Source organism: Solenopsis invicta, chromosome 3 (genome assembly GCF_016802725.1).
Source record: "Solenopsis invicta isolate M01_SB chromosome 3, UNIL_Sinv_3.0, whole genome shotgun sequence".
NCBI classification, from domain to species: domain Eukaryota; kingdom Metazoa; phylum Arthropoda; class Insecta; order Hymenoptera; family Formicidae; genus Solenopsis; species Solenopsis invicta.
In genome coordinates, this window is record NC_052666.1 from 8,743,947 (window position 1) to 8,761,013 (window position 17,067).

Here is a 17,067-nt window from a genome sequence, read left to right on the forward strand (position 1 = left end):
ATATATTATTGCTTCACGTGTAATACAATATAATCTGCAGAAACAATGAAAACAGATGTATTTACATCTTTATCCGTTAAGTTATGCACCACCTGAACAAAATTTTTGATTTTCGGAATTTTCCGTGGATTTTTTAATACTTCTTCTTCATCACTGCTAGATGATGATGAAGAAAGCAAATCTAGTAATGCAATTGCTAATCGTGCGTCCCGCGCAGCCATGTTGCACTGAACTGGCACCGTCTCTGGGAGCTCGTGCCGAAATCTTGCACGAAAGGGCAAAAATTCGGCACTAGCCTTCCCAGTGAAACAGCGCGCACCGGTTTCATGCGCACCGAAACGTTCAGTGAAACACGTTGCCCGTAGCGAGTGCGCACTCAGTGCGCACCAGTTCTCCCAGTGAAAAACGCTATTAGTCTTCTTTACAAGCATGTAGTCCGTAGCAACGCATTTTCTTTCTTTTCGTTTATATCAACGCAATACAAACGTGCTGCGTGAACTCTGTTACATTTTGTCTGTTGTAATCAAAATAATGGTAGATCATTTTTCATGAATGCGAGATTGCTACTTTGTAACAATTTTAATACATTTCTGTTTGTAATTTTTTTTTTTCATTTTTTTGTATTTTTGGTAACGTGTATTTTTAATAACATGAATATGTATGTTCTTTCTTTTGAATGTTGTCTTTAGTTTTATGAAACCTGATTGTATAAAAAAGACAGACTAGTCACAACATATATCTATATGATAATGATGAAAACATTGTAACGTGAACATTTCGGGTTTGTAATTTTGTAATAAACTAATACTGAATAATAAATTTACCAATTTTCTTTTTTTTCGAAATTGTTTATGTGTGTGTGTGTGTGTGTGTGTGTGTGTGTGTGTGTGTGTGTGTGTGTGTATACATCCATTATGTATATACATATAAATGTGTAAATGTGATTCTGCCATGTGATTTACAATAGAGTATTTTTTTAAATCTAATAACGAATTCCTGTCTCCATCTTACCACATACAAATTTTTAAATTTGCTTCTAAATAATTGGTATATATGAACAAATAAAGAGATAGATGTAAATGTCATACATTTATTATATATCCGAATTACATTTGTTGGATCAAATGTTTTATATATAACGTATATATTTTTTATATTCTTTTCTTCCTTTGAGGATATCTGCACTCATTCACACCGTAGAGCTGTCAAGTCACAAAAATATCAGAATCTGACAGTTGTACAGGTTTGCTGGGCAAAACGATACCTAGCCCCCCTTTGGACAACGCGATAGAATAATACTAAATCATTAAAACTTATATGGAAAGCTAATAAAAAAATATTTTGCTTGGATAAAATTATATGTCTACGTGCACGCGAAATAGAGGTGCATTTACTTTAACCATCCGTGTGCTCCCTACTGGGTGTGTTCGGAAAAATTGCTATTAGCGCTATTTGTAATTTCTATCTTTATTATTCATTAGATAATAGATAAAATAATACAAATAACGCTAATAGCGTTTCCCCGAATACACTCTTTATATGGGCACTCTAATGTGTTGCTATTCGTGCGACATTGCCGGTAATCCCTAGACTCTCCCTATAGTTACACAGCGCCGCTGTCGTAAAATCTAGGAACTATTTCTATAGCTATAAGCGTTCTGTTTATCGTTCTGTACCTCGATTTCACGTACACGTAGGCATATAATTTTCTCCAAACAAAATCTTTTTTTTGAAGCTTCCGATCTAAGTTTCGATAATTTAGTATTGTTCTAACGCGTTGTCCGAAGGGGGGCTAGGTATCGTTGTGCCCAGGAAACCTGTACAACTGTCAGGTTAACCCACATTGTCGTGGCTTGACAGCTCTACGGTGTGGATGAGTGCAGATGTGAGTAATTATTACTGTACTTTTCAATTTTTTTGTTGATATTTACATATAATGTTACTTCCCCCCCCTAGATTTACATGTATATTTTAATTGTGTAAAAGCATTTTCAATTCTGTAAACCAAATTTGAAGAAAATGCTTGGAGAAAAAATGTCGGTAATTGCGCCAATCCAGCATCCCCTTAAACTTTAAAAGCCCCCCCCCCCCCTCCTGTCTCTTTCTTTTTATCACTCTCTTTCTTTTTCTCCTTTTTTCCTTTTTTATGCGTTTTATAAGTGCTACTTTTAACTTGCAAATTATATTTAAGTAATCTAATTTGCATTAAACTTTATTATTCGCGGGCGTATGTATATTCATTATAATAATGTAAACTTGAAGATTTCACGGTCGTCCCGATATTTGATGGTCGGATGACATAGATCAAAATTTGACAAGTTAAATGTAACATAATTAAAGTGACAAAGAGAGAGAGAGAGAGAGAGAGAGAGAGACAGAGAGTTTAAATAGTAACGTGCTGTCCGTATACTTTTGTCAGTCATTTAAGCGCAGGAGGCGCCTCACGGAAACAGCCGCGTAAAACAATGAGTCGCGCCGCCCCTGTCTACCACTTGTATCTGATTCGTCATACGCTAATTCTTCTTATAACTTGAAAACTAAGCTCCGGAAAAATTTATGCAAAAGGAAAAATTGTCTCAGACTTCGATTAGGAATATGCCAGCTTTGGGACCAATATGTTATTTTGAATCACCCTGTATCGTTGAATGGATACTCACCGCACGTAGGCGGATTATGGGAAGCGACGGTAAAGGCTGCCAAATCGCATCTGAGGTAGTCATTAATCAAACTAGCTTCAAACTAACGTTTGAAGAATTGACGACTATATTTGCGCAGATAAAGGCTATATTGAACTTGAGGTACCAATTACACCTGTATCAACGGACCCCTTAGATTTAAATGTTCTAACGCTATGGCATTTTATAATAGGAACATCATTAACAGCAATACCCAAGTCCGACCTTGAGGACATTCCATTAAGTCGTTTATCGCGCTTTCAATTGTTATCTCGGTTAATTGAATAGCGAATTCGGTCGATTTACACTAACACTGAACTCATGTTGCACTAAACTGTACGAGTGCAGCAGTAAGTCCAATCCGCATTAACCTTTCTCAGTGCAACACCAATGTGATGCAACACTATAACCGTCTAGAATTCCACTGGTGTTAAACTATTGCAAGCTACGCTAAAACAGTGTATAATACTACTATTCTGGTAAACGGAAATGGATTGAAAATTTGTAATCCATTTTAATTTATTTGAATATATTTTAGATTAAAAGACAACAATTAAATCATTTTAATCTTAGATCATGGTCCGATTAAAATAGATTATAGCCCGCATAACTCAATTTTGATTTGAAAAAATATAGAAATCCAGTAATTTTGATTTCACTTTATAGATTAAAATGGATTCAAGATTTCCTTAAACTTTAATTGGATAGAAATAGATTCGTATGTAATGTCCCAATAATATAACTATCATATAACACACTTGTTATACAACAGTTATTACATTATGAGTGGAAAATTACAATTAACATTTATATAACTGTAATTTAGTGCTTGTTGGGATACTATACATATAAGTACGATTAACACACGCGCGCGCGCGCATGCACGCACGCACGCACGCACGCACGCACGCACGCACGCACGCACGCACGCACGCACGCACGCACGCACGCACGCACGCACGCACGCACGCACGCACGCACGCACGCACGCACGCACGCACGCACGCACGCACGCACGCACGCACGCACGCACGCACGCACGCACGCACACGCACGCACGCACGCACGCACGCACGCACGCACGCACGCACGCACGCACGCACGCACGCACGCACGCACGCACGCACGCACGCACGCACGCACGCACGCACGCACGCACGCACGCACGCACGCACGCACGCACGCACGCACGCACGCACGCACGCACGCACGCACGCACGCACGCACGCACGCACGCACGCACGCACGCACGCACACGCACGCACGCACGCACGCACGCACGCACGCACGCACGCACGCACGCACACATATACATCTAAAAAAATATATATATTTCTCTATTGTTTATGTTTTTACAACATTGAATAAATATAATACTTATATGGCCATATGAATGTATATTTTTATAAAAATTTTATTACCACAAAAAAGCCAGTAATTTTGCATCGTTTGGTATGTGATTGTTAACATTATTTAAGCAAAACTCCGATTCTTCATATAAATCTTTTAATTTTAAGTATGTGCTCCGTTTTAAACGAAAATTTCTCTGAAACTAAATATTATATACAATTATATAGAAATATTAAATTATGTGTAAAAAAATTTTCATCTTAAAAAAAATATACCATAAGTATTTTTATGATATATATATATATATCATATGATATATATATATATATGTATATATATATGTACATACATTTAAATACTTAATATAAATTTACTTACTTCTTTATCAGGATACTCATTTATGATATTAATATAATTTTGTACTTTCGGTATTTAATTTTTCATATAATTCGCAACTACAAAATTTACTACCTCGTCGTCGCTACTGCTACCTTCTAATATTTCATTTAAAAATATGAATTGGTTAAATTCCATTGTAACCTTTTTACACGTTACTTTTTACTAGTAACAGAAAACTGCACTGCCAAAATTGGCCGTGCAATAAATTATGCACTTGATCAGTTTGCTTTGTGTATTTGAATACAAAGTTAGTGCTACACTAGTGTAATGAGACAGTCATCGAACACACCATAAGGTGTGTACTATAACAATGCAATATAACTGAATACGACGAGTGCAGTGCACCGAGCAGGGGGCGTCGATCGAACACGTTGCACTGAGAAAATTTGCACTCAGTGTACACTAGTGCAAGCGACCAAATTCGCTATAAGAATTTTGGAAACATTGATCAAAAAAATATGTCACGTAACTCCAAGTTAGACACAAGTGGAAGGAAATGAAACCAAACTCTCACCTCAAAACCGGTGCTCTCGCGTTAATACGCGATGATAACACGCCACCACTACAGTGGAGATTAAGACAAATAACTAAAATGTTTGAAGGATCTGATAGTCTGGATAGAACCATAGAATTAAAAACACTCTTAGAATTAACACAGCGAGCTATTAAAAAAAATTTGTGTCTTACTCTTAGATAGTGTGCCTGATGAATGCGTAAAATGCGTAATTGGGCTAAAAATTTATTTATTTATAATTTTTATATCAAAAAAATGTTCATTCATATACGCATTCAAAATTTTAGGTTTTCGAATATATTCGTTCCTGAATATTTTATTGAATATTTCATAAGTATTTATTCATTCATGAATATTTCATGAGTATTTTATAAATATAAATTTTATAAAATTTATTTTATAAATTTTACGTTAATTCATATAAAATATTACTAAAAACGTCCAATAAGAAAAAAACGACATTATTTAATATATTGTTTTATTATCCTCTAAAAGCATTCACAATAGCATCCATTTTTTCTTTGGTATAATCATTTTTTACAAATTTTAGCCAAGCTTGAAAGCAGAATATTTTGCATACTGTATCTGCACTTAAGCGTTTACGTTTGCTTACAAGCAAATCAGCGCCATAAGAAAATGTACGCTCTATAGGTACGCTTGTACTAGAAACTGCTAAATAGTCTCTGGCGACTTTGCTAAGTATAGGGTATGCATCCTCGTGATTCTGTATCCAAATTGAAATTTTAAGCAAAAAAGTAAAACTCAAATTAAACGTTTCGTAACCGTAAACGTTATCAAACACTTTAGCATGAACGTAATAAAATAACTTACTTTCCACCATAAAGGCGTATCTGAATATTTACTGCAGGATACTACAGGAACTAAGAGATAACGACATAAATCATCCATATTTTCATATTTAGCTTTTTTTATTTGTAAGGTTATTAAATCTTCACTTGTATTTTGTTCGTTAGCTGTATCACTAGCCGCGATAGATGTTGAATACGTTGCATTTCAATGACGCTTTATGATGTTTTTATTAGTTTTACTAACATCACCTTTAAAACCAACTTGACTATACCAGTCCAATTTACAGCGTCGATCTAGCACTAAATTCATTCAATTATAAAACCCATTATATTAAAAAAATATTTGCAAAAATAAAGCGATATATGACAATATAATTGTTTACTAACCTAATCCCCAAATGTATACAAGGTTATTAGTCGTAGGATAGTATTTATTTAATTTTCCACACGCTAATTTTGCTGTTTTCATTATTCATTCTCCTTTTTTGTTATACAATTCTAAATGTTTATATAATTTTATGTATATCGCAGCTGTTAAAGACATTGATGGACGGTTCGCTTTTGACGGAGGTTTGCTTGTGACCCAAGACTAGGTCACATCATCAAAAGGCTAAGAGTATTAAAATCAATCGTTAAAACCAATCTAATTACTTTCATAAATTGCGTTTATATTTTATTTTTATTTAAATTTATTTTATTTAACCTTAAGAAATGCTATCATGTCTTCTACTTTCCATTCTAAATCATTAAGATTATACTTTCGAAGAGACCTTTCGGACTTAACAATACTTTCGTACCAGTCTTGAGGCTTTTGTGGTTGTTGATATCGTTAACCGAAAGGATTTTCGGATGGATGTCACGTACGTGTTGGGTACTTTGCCGACGTTTCGCAAACATTGCAGCTTGCATCATCAGGGCTGAAAGCTCCGATACTGAGCTCCCTTCGGTTATGGTGGTCTTTCCCTGTTGCGTCCGATGGGGGTGGGGGGGGGGGTTGACTGGTCAGCGAATCAGAGCATTTTGATTGACCGGCCGCTCAATTAAAAAATCCGGGAGGACGTTATGCTAAATAGGATTTACTTGAAGGTCTTTGTTGCGGTTGAGGTTGTTTCAAAATTTCCAGACCTTCCCGATATTTTCTGGCGAAGTAGCCTTGTGATGGGGCCAATAAACTTATCATACCGCACGGTATATCCAGTTTCCATCCAATGTTCCGCCAAGGCTGATTGCGAAAAATGGCTGTATTTGGCACACATCTGATGTTCCTTGATTTGTGTACTGATCTTCTTCCCGGTTTTTTCTATGTATACTTTTCCGCAGACGCAAGGTATCTTGTACACATCTGGTGTTTCCAGGCTTGATCTTTGATCCTTGGGATAAGGGAGTACTTGAGCAATTTTCTTCTGGGGTTTGAAGAATACTTTGATGTTATGCTTACTCAAAATTCTGCCCATGCGCTTTGTTGTACCTTGAAGACACGGAAGAACAGTTGTCATTTTCCTTACTTTTTCTTCATCCAGAGTTTCGGTGTCATTGGGACTGGAGATCTTGTTCTTCAATCTCTTGGTTATTTGATCAATGTTCTTGCTGTTATACCATTCCTAGTCAAAGTCTGATTAAGATGTTGTAGATCTTCATCCGGGAACGTTGATTCAAAAACTATGAAAGCTCTGTATACCAATGAGCTGATAACTGAATTCTTTTGTGACGGATGGTGATGGGAGGTTGCGTGAAGATACCGGTCAGTGTGGGTGGTTTTCGGTAAACCCGATGGCCTAAGGTACCATCTCCGTTTCTTCGAACCAACACGTCTAGGAAGGGAATTTGGTTTTCCTGTTCTACCTCCATTGTGAACTTAATGTTTAGATGTTGGGCGTTGAGAAAAGCAAGGAAAGTTGGAAAAGTCTCTTTTTTTAATTGACCGGCCGGTCAATCAAAACGCTTTGATTGGCTGACCAATCAACCTCCACCCCCACGGGGATATATAAGGGACCACCACAACCGAAGGGAGCTCAGTATCGGAGCTCTCAGCCCTGATGATGCAAGCTGCAATGTTTGCAAAACGTCGGCAAAGTGCCCAACACGCACGTGGCATCCATCCGGAAGCCCTCTCGGTTAACGATATCAACGGCCACAAAAGCCTCAAGACTGAAATAAAACGCCTTCACGGAGAGGCTATTCTAGGGTCGCTAAATTTATTTACTAAACTCAGGAAATCCTTGCAAGCCCAACTGTGCTCCTTAGCATTTTTAAAACGGTGCCGTGACCATCGAGTGGTACCTAAATATTTTCAATTAAAAAATTCTTTGCCTACCTCTATCCAGGTAAAAGCCATCCTTTGACAAGCATCACTACGGTTAGTCAAGGAAAGAATTTCGGCAACCAAAAGAAGCATAGCCTGTACAGTCATGTTCTAAAAGGTTGCAACACATTTTCTTTGATAGTTAGATGGTTCGATACTTAATTGGTTGGATTCACAGGTAAGAACTAATGACAATCACCGTCCGATGAGCAAGTCTACAGTTCAAAAATCATCGAAGAAAATGTGTTGCAACCTTTTAACTCACGATTGTACCTGCCAAAAGCTTCTTGGATTACTTTTTTCTTTGCTGACTAAAATCGGAGCTGTGGCAAACACTGGATCGTATTACACACGAACAAGCCGTCCGTTCTGCCGAGGTGAAAAAACGGACGCAGGAGAAATACAAGAAGATCTCTCTACCGGCTGGATTCCCGCTTCCAACACACACAGTCAAAAACCTCAGCAGTCAGGTTCTGTCCTCATCCGAAGTGTCGGTACTTTCAAAAAAACACAATTTTGCCGTCAACCCAACAAGCATTCTTACGGAAAAAATTATTGGCCAGATTGAGACAGCTATCTTCCATCTCGTTACTCGAAGCGAGCAACGACATTAGACAACAAGCAGTCAATATCCTCCGCAATGTCAAACCATCCAGCCAAAACATTAGCAGAGAAGAACGCTTGGCACTCCGGAATTTGAGACAGAATATATAATAATAACAACATTCTAATTTTACCGGCGGATAAAGGAAATGCCACAGTGGTAATAGACAAAGAAGACTACTGTAATAAGGTCAATGCTATGCTCTCGGATTGCAGCGTTTATAGAAATCTGAAACAATACCCGACATCCACCATAGAGAGAAAAACATTCGTTCTGCTTAAGAATGCAGGCCTCCCTCCCGAAACTACTAAATACCTTACTCCCTGAGAATCATCGACTCCAGATTCTCCCCAAAATTCATAAGGTATCGGTCTCCCTTCGCCCTATCGTCAGCAATAACGGGGGACCCTTCTACCAGTTGGCTCGCTACCTCACCAAACCACCAAAAACTCACTGGTCTCAATGGATCTCATATCAAGAATTCTATTGATTTTGTGAACAAAATTGCAAAGATCAAAATAAAACCCAATGACATCCTGGTGAGTTATGATGTGGTTTCATTGTTCACAAATGTCCCGGTCCAGGATACGTTAGACATTATCAAAAAGTTTGACAAACTTTTGGCTAACCTCTTTCCACTAATAGAACATTGCCTAACCTTGACCTACTTCCAGTTTCAAGGAGAGTTCTTTAAACAAACTGGAGCAGCAATGGAATCCCCCCCCCCCTGTTTTATCCATTATTGCGAACATCTTCATGGAACATCTCAAAACCAAATTCTGAAGAACGCACTTCTCAAGTCTTCCACGTGATTCCGATACGTACATGACACATTTGTTATATGGAGCACGACAAAGAGACTCTCCGACCCTTTCTTGCTTTTCTTAACGCCCAACACCCAAACATTAAGTTCACAATGGAGGTAGAACAGAAACAAGAACAAAACATAGAACAAAATCAAATTTCCTTCCTACGTGTTGCCTAACGTGTTGGTTCGAGAAAACGGAGATGGTACCGTAGGCTATCGGGTTTACAAAAAACCAACCCACACTGACCGGTATCTTTACGCAATCTTCCACCACCATCCATCACAAAAGAATTCAGTTATCAGCTCATTGGTATACAGAGCCCTCACAGTTTCTGAACCAACGTTCCTGAATGAGGAGCTACAACATCTTAATCAGACCTTGACCAGGAATGGGTATAACAGCAAGAACATTGATCAGATAACCAAGAGATTGAAGAACAAGATCTCTAGTCCCAACGACACCGAAACTCTGGATGAAGAAAGAGTAAGGAAAATGACGGCTGTCCTTCCGTATCTTCAAGGTACAACAGAGCGCATGGGCAGAATTTTTAATAAGCATAACATCAAAGTAATCTTCAAACCCCAAAAGAAAATTGTTTAGTTACTCCCTAATCCCAAGGATCAAAGATCAAGCCTAGAAACACCAGGTGTGTACAAGATACCTTGCGTCTGCGGAAAAGTATACATAGAAGAAACCGGGAGGAAGATCAGTACACAAATCAAGGAATACCAGAGGTGTACCAAATACAGCCATTTTTTGCAATGGCGGAACATTGGATGGAAACTCGACATGCCGTGCAGTATGATAAGTCTACCATATTGGCCCCATGACAAGGCTACTTCGTCAAAAAATATCGGGAAATTCTGGAAATCTTGAAACATCTTGACAACTTCAACCGCGACAAAGGCCTTCAAGTAAATCCTATTTGGCATAACGTCCTCCCAGGTTTTTTAATTGACCGGCCGGTCAATCAAAACGCTCTGATTAACAGACCAATCATCCCCCCACCTCCACTCTCACCGGGCGCAACGGGAATATATAAGGACCACCACAAAGGGAGCTCAGTATTGGAGCTCTCATCCCTGATGATGCAAGCTGCAATGTTTGCGAAACGTCGGCAAAGTGCCCAACACGCACGTGGCATCCATCCGGAAACTCTCTCGGTTAACAATACTTTCGTACGCCTATAGTAACAAAAATTAGACACAATAAGTTTCTGTTATATCAGGTCAACAATTTATATTTCTGCTATAATTATTTTTACTTTTATCGTCGTAATTCGCGAAATAAATGGGACACTTATTCTTATAGAAAGCTTGCATAATTTATTCTCAGCTTTAATAATTTAATTAACATTAAACACAACGACTGAATTTCACTTATTTAGCTTAGGGAAGTTTCTCGCACTTAGAATCTACGTGCGGTGCGTATAACGCTGACGACCAACCGACTTATAGTAGTTCCTTATTTGCATGCCTTTCGTCACACGCACGCTCGCTCAACGTGAAAGTCTTATGACTCATTCCATCAATAGATGGAACCACAGGTGCTTTTAGCTAAACCTTTCATTATGTAATGTTGAAATATGCACATATTCCAACAATTTCAAAAAATAATATTTGTATTAATCATCACCCTTCGCATTAGAAGTACTCAAGATAGCATAATAAATGTTGAGTTCCATCGTGTTTTAACATCTATCAGAGTCCTGAATGGAATATTGTTAATTTCAAGCTTTTTTAAATTTTGTCCTTATATCATCTGACATTCTGATTTTAAGAATACTATTACGGATCTAAAAAATATTTAAAAATTACGTATATAAATCATTAACAAAGCTACATTTGAAATAATTAAATATTAATATACTTTTTCGTAAATAGAATCATTCATAACTGAAGTTGCTTCGCTCTCAGAGTCTTCATCATCAGTTTGACATAGTGTTGCACTTTCAATATCGTGATCATAGCTTTAATTGTACCTGTTGATTTAAGCACTGATAAAGCATCTTAGCAAGCTAAATTTGTTATGTGAGCAAGACACCGTGTTCTTTGATTGATTTTTATAAACTCTATTCTTTATAATATAATATAATTAAACAAAGTTATTAATCACGTAAATTTTTATATTTTAATTAATAATTGATCTACAAACCTTGTCTTCGAAAGCCAGACTGAGCTCACGGAACATAGTATCACAGTTACTATAATAGCATTGTCTGAAGTTATGGCAAGAACTCGGTCAACAATTTTAAAATCTTCCAAAACACGTATTAAAGATTTTGATAAAATTTTTCCTGTATGAGAATCTTGAATTATATCAATGTCTAGCAACACTTCTTCAAATTTTAAATCATTTGTCATCCATGCAGCTTGAATTCCATGATATGAGATCTGATTTCTTGACTTCCAGCAGTCAACAATCAATGAAATTTTGCAGGAGCATTCTGAAAATTCACATATTTAGTAAATGTTTAGAAACTACATTAAAATGACAGTTAATGTTGCACCAAAGATTTGCAGTTTTTAACGGTAGCTTAGTTTGAGTTTTTATAAAATTGCCCTTTTTTCATTTTCATGTCTAGAAATTATTTTTTTTTTCAATGTTGAGTAGGATAAAAGTGTAATTTCTGGACGCATTGCTTTACATAATTCAAATGATAAAGTATCAACTAAACGAAATGGTTGCGATGTCATTATTACATACTCTACTAATTTCTTGTTTATTAAGTCCAAAGATGTTTAAACAAAATAATTATTCATATAATTAAAATCATAATTAGAATCATGGAAAATAAAAATACATATTATGAAACAATAAATACTAGGCAAATTACCTGTGATAGCAGAAAAAATTGAGTAATAAGATTTTGCAGTTGTGATTTCTCAGATTGTAAAGTCTCTTTATGCTTTCTTTTTAAATGGACCAAAAGGTTTGATGTTGATCCACCAGAATCAGGTTTATAATTTTTTTTTTTTTATAAAAAAAGACCCCAGTAAAGCACAGTATGACAAATTGTATACATAGTTATGTGTATACGTATTTATATATATTATATTTGTATGATGGTACGTATTTTTACGTTTTTTGTGAAATGTTAGAGAACAACTTACTTGCAGTAATTGTACTTAAACAAACCCTTAGAGGTTGAGGTAAAATGCTGATATGCTGCAGATTTTTTCTTGTTAGATGTGGAAGATGATGATAAAGTTTCAGATTGAACTTCACTTTCACTATCACATTCCATACTGAATGCGTTTCAATTACACTTCAAGATAACCGTAGCTAACTAAAGTTATAATACTACTAAATACTAAAGTTATAATAATGCAAATTACGTATTCAGACAAATAAAAAGACGACCAGAAATAGACTATCGTTAGTGAAATGCAGTACATACGTTTTGGTCTATAACCTTGCTTTAAGAAGCAATAAGCTAGTTGTAAGACCACAAGAAATTAACTAATCACAGTTAAATGTAAGAACATTCGACTATGGTTAGTTAATTTCCTACGGCCTTACGGCCTACGATCTTTTACATCAAGATTGTGGACGAATACTAGTATGCACGTGAATTCTTTGCCGGACTGACAAGATAAAAGTGATGCCAAATGGTAGTCACTTTTTATGCGGGAATCGAGTAAAGATGTGGTGCAAGTATTTCTCTCTAGGTCACAGACTTATTGACATGATTTACATAATTTTAGGTTGATAAGTTTGCTATCGTTTGCTACAATTTTTAAATCGGGTCGATAAGTCCGATTGTTACAATAACCCAGGGAGGAGTCCTTCATGCGTCGCATTAATCCGATTTTTGAGTGAGCTGCGTCTTGACAATGGGCAGAGAGAAGTGAATGTGAAATCCAAAATATTTGTAATCATATTCGTAAATGTAATTATTCAAATCAAATAAAAAAATATTTATTCATTTCCTATGATAACAAGCAAACTTGTATTCATACTTGTACTCTATATTTATTCATTTATTCGAATATTTAAGATATTCATCGGGCACACTACCCTTAGAAGATTAAAAAAGCTTAGTTTCATATTTCTTATATTTATTGTAATCATTATTTGTATTAGTTCATTTAAATGTAGCGTTAATTATGTAACGTTAATCTGTAGAAAGTCAAGCTTTTCAAGGCGGGCAAGATGTTGCGTAGCAATACTGCAGCGTGTTGTAATTTGTATTTGGCGCCCTCTAATAGCGCTAGTCGCAGATCTCCAAGAAAAGGATAGAAAAAAAAGTGTGAGTTGAGTAGAACGGCTGTAACCGCCTTGGCAGCGCTTCGGCTGCGGCGCGGCCAGTAACGTGTACAGAGGGGGTGCCTCAGCCCTCTCCAATCTTTTTTGCCTTAATTGGCCGGGAAGGGGGTCTTCACCATGAGGAACCACCTTGTCGTGGCGGTGGAGCTTATACGTGATATAAAAGACCGCACGCAACTAAGCGTTCCTACCAGCCTACGCATAGTGCTCCCGATGCCCTCCTAGCATCCGGCCGCCCACCATGACCCTTCGCTCCGTCGCTCTCAATCTCTAATCTAGATAGTAGCGTCCGCATTGTAACAGTTTAATAAATAATTTTAGAACAACGGAAATATTTAGCGGCATAATTTTTCCCAAATCTAATACGCATAAACATAGTCTTTCTTGAATTTTTACAAATGTAGCACAAATTATAATGTTATAATTTGGCACAACAGGGTGGTACATTGTATACAATATTTACCGCGAATGTCTGTAATTTTACAAATCCTGTGTCTACGAACAGCACAGGCACCTTTAAAGTCACCACGCCAACTTATCATACAGTAAGAGCAATACTTATAATGTGGTTAGTTTCTCTCCAAGAAATAAAAATATACCACGCATATTTTTTTAAAGTAATTAAAGGTATTTAATTCTGTTTGTTTGAAATCTTGAACTTTTCCCTCTTGAAGCTTTTTGTCGAGCATTTCTTCATCAGTGTCACTTTCATAATTAGAATCGTTCGAAAGAATATGGTCGAAATCATTTTCTACTTCAAAATCTTCTTCTTCTGAATTATTCATTAATTCTATATCATCTATCTTTATTTCATTTTGCGACACTATATTTTCTTCTTCTTCCATCTTCGTGAGGAAAAAAATGTATATTGATATTTGAAATCTTCCTACAGAACTTCTCACGAAATTTCTTACTGAACTTTTCACGAAACTTCTCACTAAATTTTCAACTCTAAAACTGATTGAGGGTAGCTCAGGTTTTATACTAACAGAGAACTTCTCGGTTTTATACTGACCGAGGATTTCTCGGTTTTATACTGACAAATTGGAGTATACATTTTTGAAAAAATGTATGTTTCATCTTGGCATTGTCAAGGTAAAATAAATTCAATGTTTTTGAAAAAGATAACATTTGTCACAGAACAAACTTTTTTCAGCTTGTATTAATCTTAAGAGATAGTCACATATCATTATATGTTTTTCAATAGGGTCTACATTGAAAAGCAACCCGTAAAGATAAATCATGTCAATCTTAGAAAAGAACTGATTTCTTATCTCAGGATAAAACAATACAATACAATATTATTTAGAAAAGCATTAAAATAGTACATTGTCTTAGATCTTACATTTTTATCAAAATTTTCTTTTAAAACAGATAGTCATATGTTATTTCATGTTTTGTAGGGTCTACATTGATAAGCACCCCATAAAGATAAATCATGTCAATTTTAAAAAGAACTAATATTTTATGTCAAGCTAAAACAATACAATGGTATTTTGAAAAGCATTGATATAATACATTGTCTTGATGGAAAGAATTGCCTTTTACATTTTTTTTTATCAAAATTTCTTTTTGAACAAATAGTCGCATGTCATTACATGTTTTGTAGGGTCTACATTGATAAGCACCGAATAAAGGTAAATCATATTAATCTTGATAAGAGCTGATATCCTATGTCAAGATAAAACAATACAATAGATTTTCCATTATTTTTCTTTCTATGATTAAATTGAATAGAACTTTTTTTGGAAATTATTTTTTCAATAAATAATATCACTATAAGAAATTTCTAGGTTTGAATGATATTACTTTAAAAATTTTCCAGCGTATACAATGCGATATTGCTGGCTCTATAAATTAGGAACACTGAGACAGTTCTTTAATTTTTAGTCTCTCGTAAATTCTGTATTTTATAACATTTTATTAGCATAGTATGTAATTGTTATCTGTAATAGAAAAATTTGTTATAAAAAAAGATAAAAATAAATTTAATTTTTAAAACAATCTTACAAGTTTTAATAAGCTCAGTGAAAAAAAAAGAGAGGGGAAACAGTTAGTCATTCTTGTTTGTTAGTGCATCTCCTTCGCAGTCGAGAATTTGGATTTAATAAAGCATTTGCTTCTGATACAAGCAAATACTGTGCTTCCTTAACACGACAACATGAGAACAGATTGTTTCACTGTTCCTTACAGATACCATTATTGTACATTTATAGATATATCAAATTATAATGGTAACTGTGATCACGAGACGATCTTAAAGCTTTATACGTGCAACCATGTGATTTGTAGCAAGCTTTCTGACATAGTGAAACTTCGCCAGTGGACCTTTGTTATGATAATAATCTGTACTAAATACGAACAAGTGACATAAAAAAATTTATTTTATTGGATATGTGAAGGGAATTTGCAAAATAAAGGGGATTACATAATAAAAAGTGGGCTAGAAAACGCTACTGCATCAGTTAAACTGTGGTCAAAAACTTTTAGAAAAAATACACAGGGTGTCTAAAAAAAAGAATCACATATTTTGATAGCGAGTAGTATTAATCAAAACAAAAAGAAAAGGCTTAATTAACATGGGTCCTTAAACTAATATCTTCAAAGATACAACCTATTTTATTATTTGAAATCTTTGTCATTTTCTTATTAGTCGGGTCATCTTGAGACGATTAATCTCGTACTGACGAACTCTCGTATAGCAACAGTAGTAAACACTCTTTTGTTTAATAGGGCTGCTCACATTCGTCGAGGCCTACGCAATGTCGTTTGACTTGTGGTATCTATTGCAAATGTAAATATCAGGAAATCAGGGATGGGCATGATTGACATTCAACGATTGACGATTGATGAATAAAAATTTATTCATTATTCGGCCTCTTATAAATGACGAATAAAAATTTATTCGTTATTCAGCCTCACGTAAATAATAAATAAAAATTTATTCGTTATTTAACCACTTGTGAATGATGAATAAAAATTTATTCGTTATTCGGCCTCTTATAAATAATGAATAAAAATTTATTCGTTATTCAGCCTCTCGTAAATAATGAATAAAAATTTATTCGTTATTCAACCATTTGTGAATGATGAATAAAAATTTATTCATTATTCGGCTTCTTATAAATAATGAATGAAAATTTATTCGTTATTCAGCTTCTTGTTAATGACGAATAAAAATTTATTCGTTATTCAGCCTCTCGTAAATAATGAATAAAAATTTATTCGTTATTCAGCCTCTCGTAAATAATGAATAAAAATTTATTTGTTATTCGGCCTTTTATAAATAATGAATAAAAATTTATTCGTTATTCAATCACTTGTAAATGATAAATA

General features: G+C 35.4%; 1 protein-coding gene across 1 annotated transcript; it reads right to left on the reverse strand.

Moving 5' to 3' along the window:
- Positions 1-6,823: 6,823 nt before the first annotated feature.
- On the reverse strand, positions 6,824-7,595 carry LOC105198119. Its single transcript, XM_011164768.1, has 2 exons — positions 7,426-7,595; positions 6,824-7,334 (listed from the first exon to the last, which is right to left on the reverse strand). Exons 1-2 carry the CDS (start codon positions 7,593-7,595, stop codon positions 6,824-6,826), a joined length of 681 nt encoding a protein of 226 aa, XP_011163070.1.
- Positions 7,596-17,067: the final 9,472 nt, after the last annotated feature.

Bases quoted from the DNA above. Each gene is read 5' to 3' on its own strand.
- LOC105198119 (XM_011164768.1), bottom strand. From the start codon at position 7,595: ATGGAGGTAGAACAGGAAAACCAAATTCCCTTCCTAGACGTGTTGGTT. The intron at 7,335-7,425 runs GTATACAGAGCT...ATGGTATAACAG, and splicing joins ATTCAGTTATCAGCTCATTG to CAAGAACATTGATCAAATAA.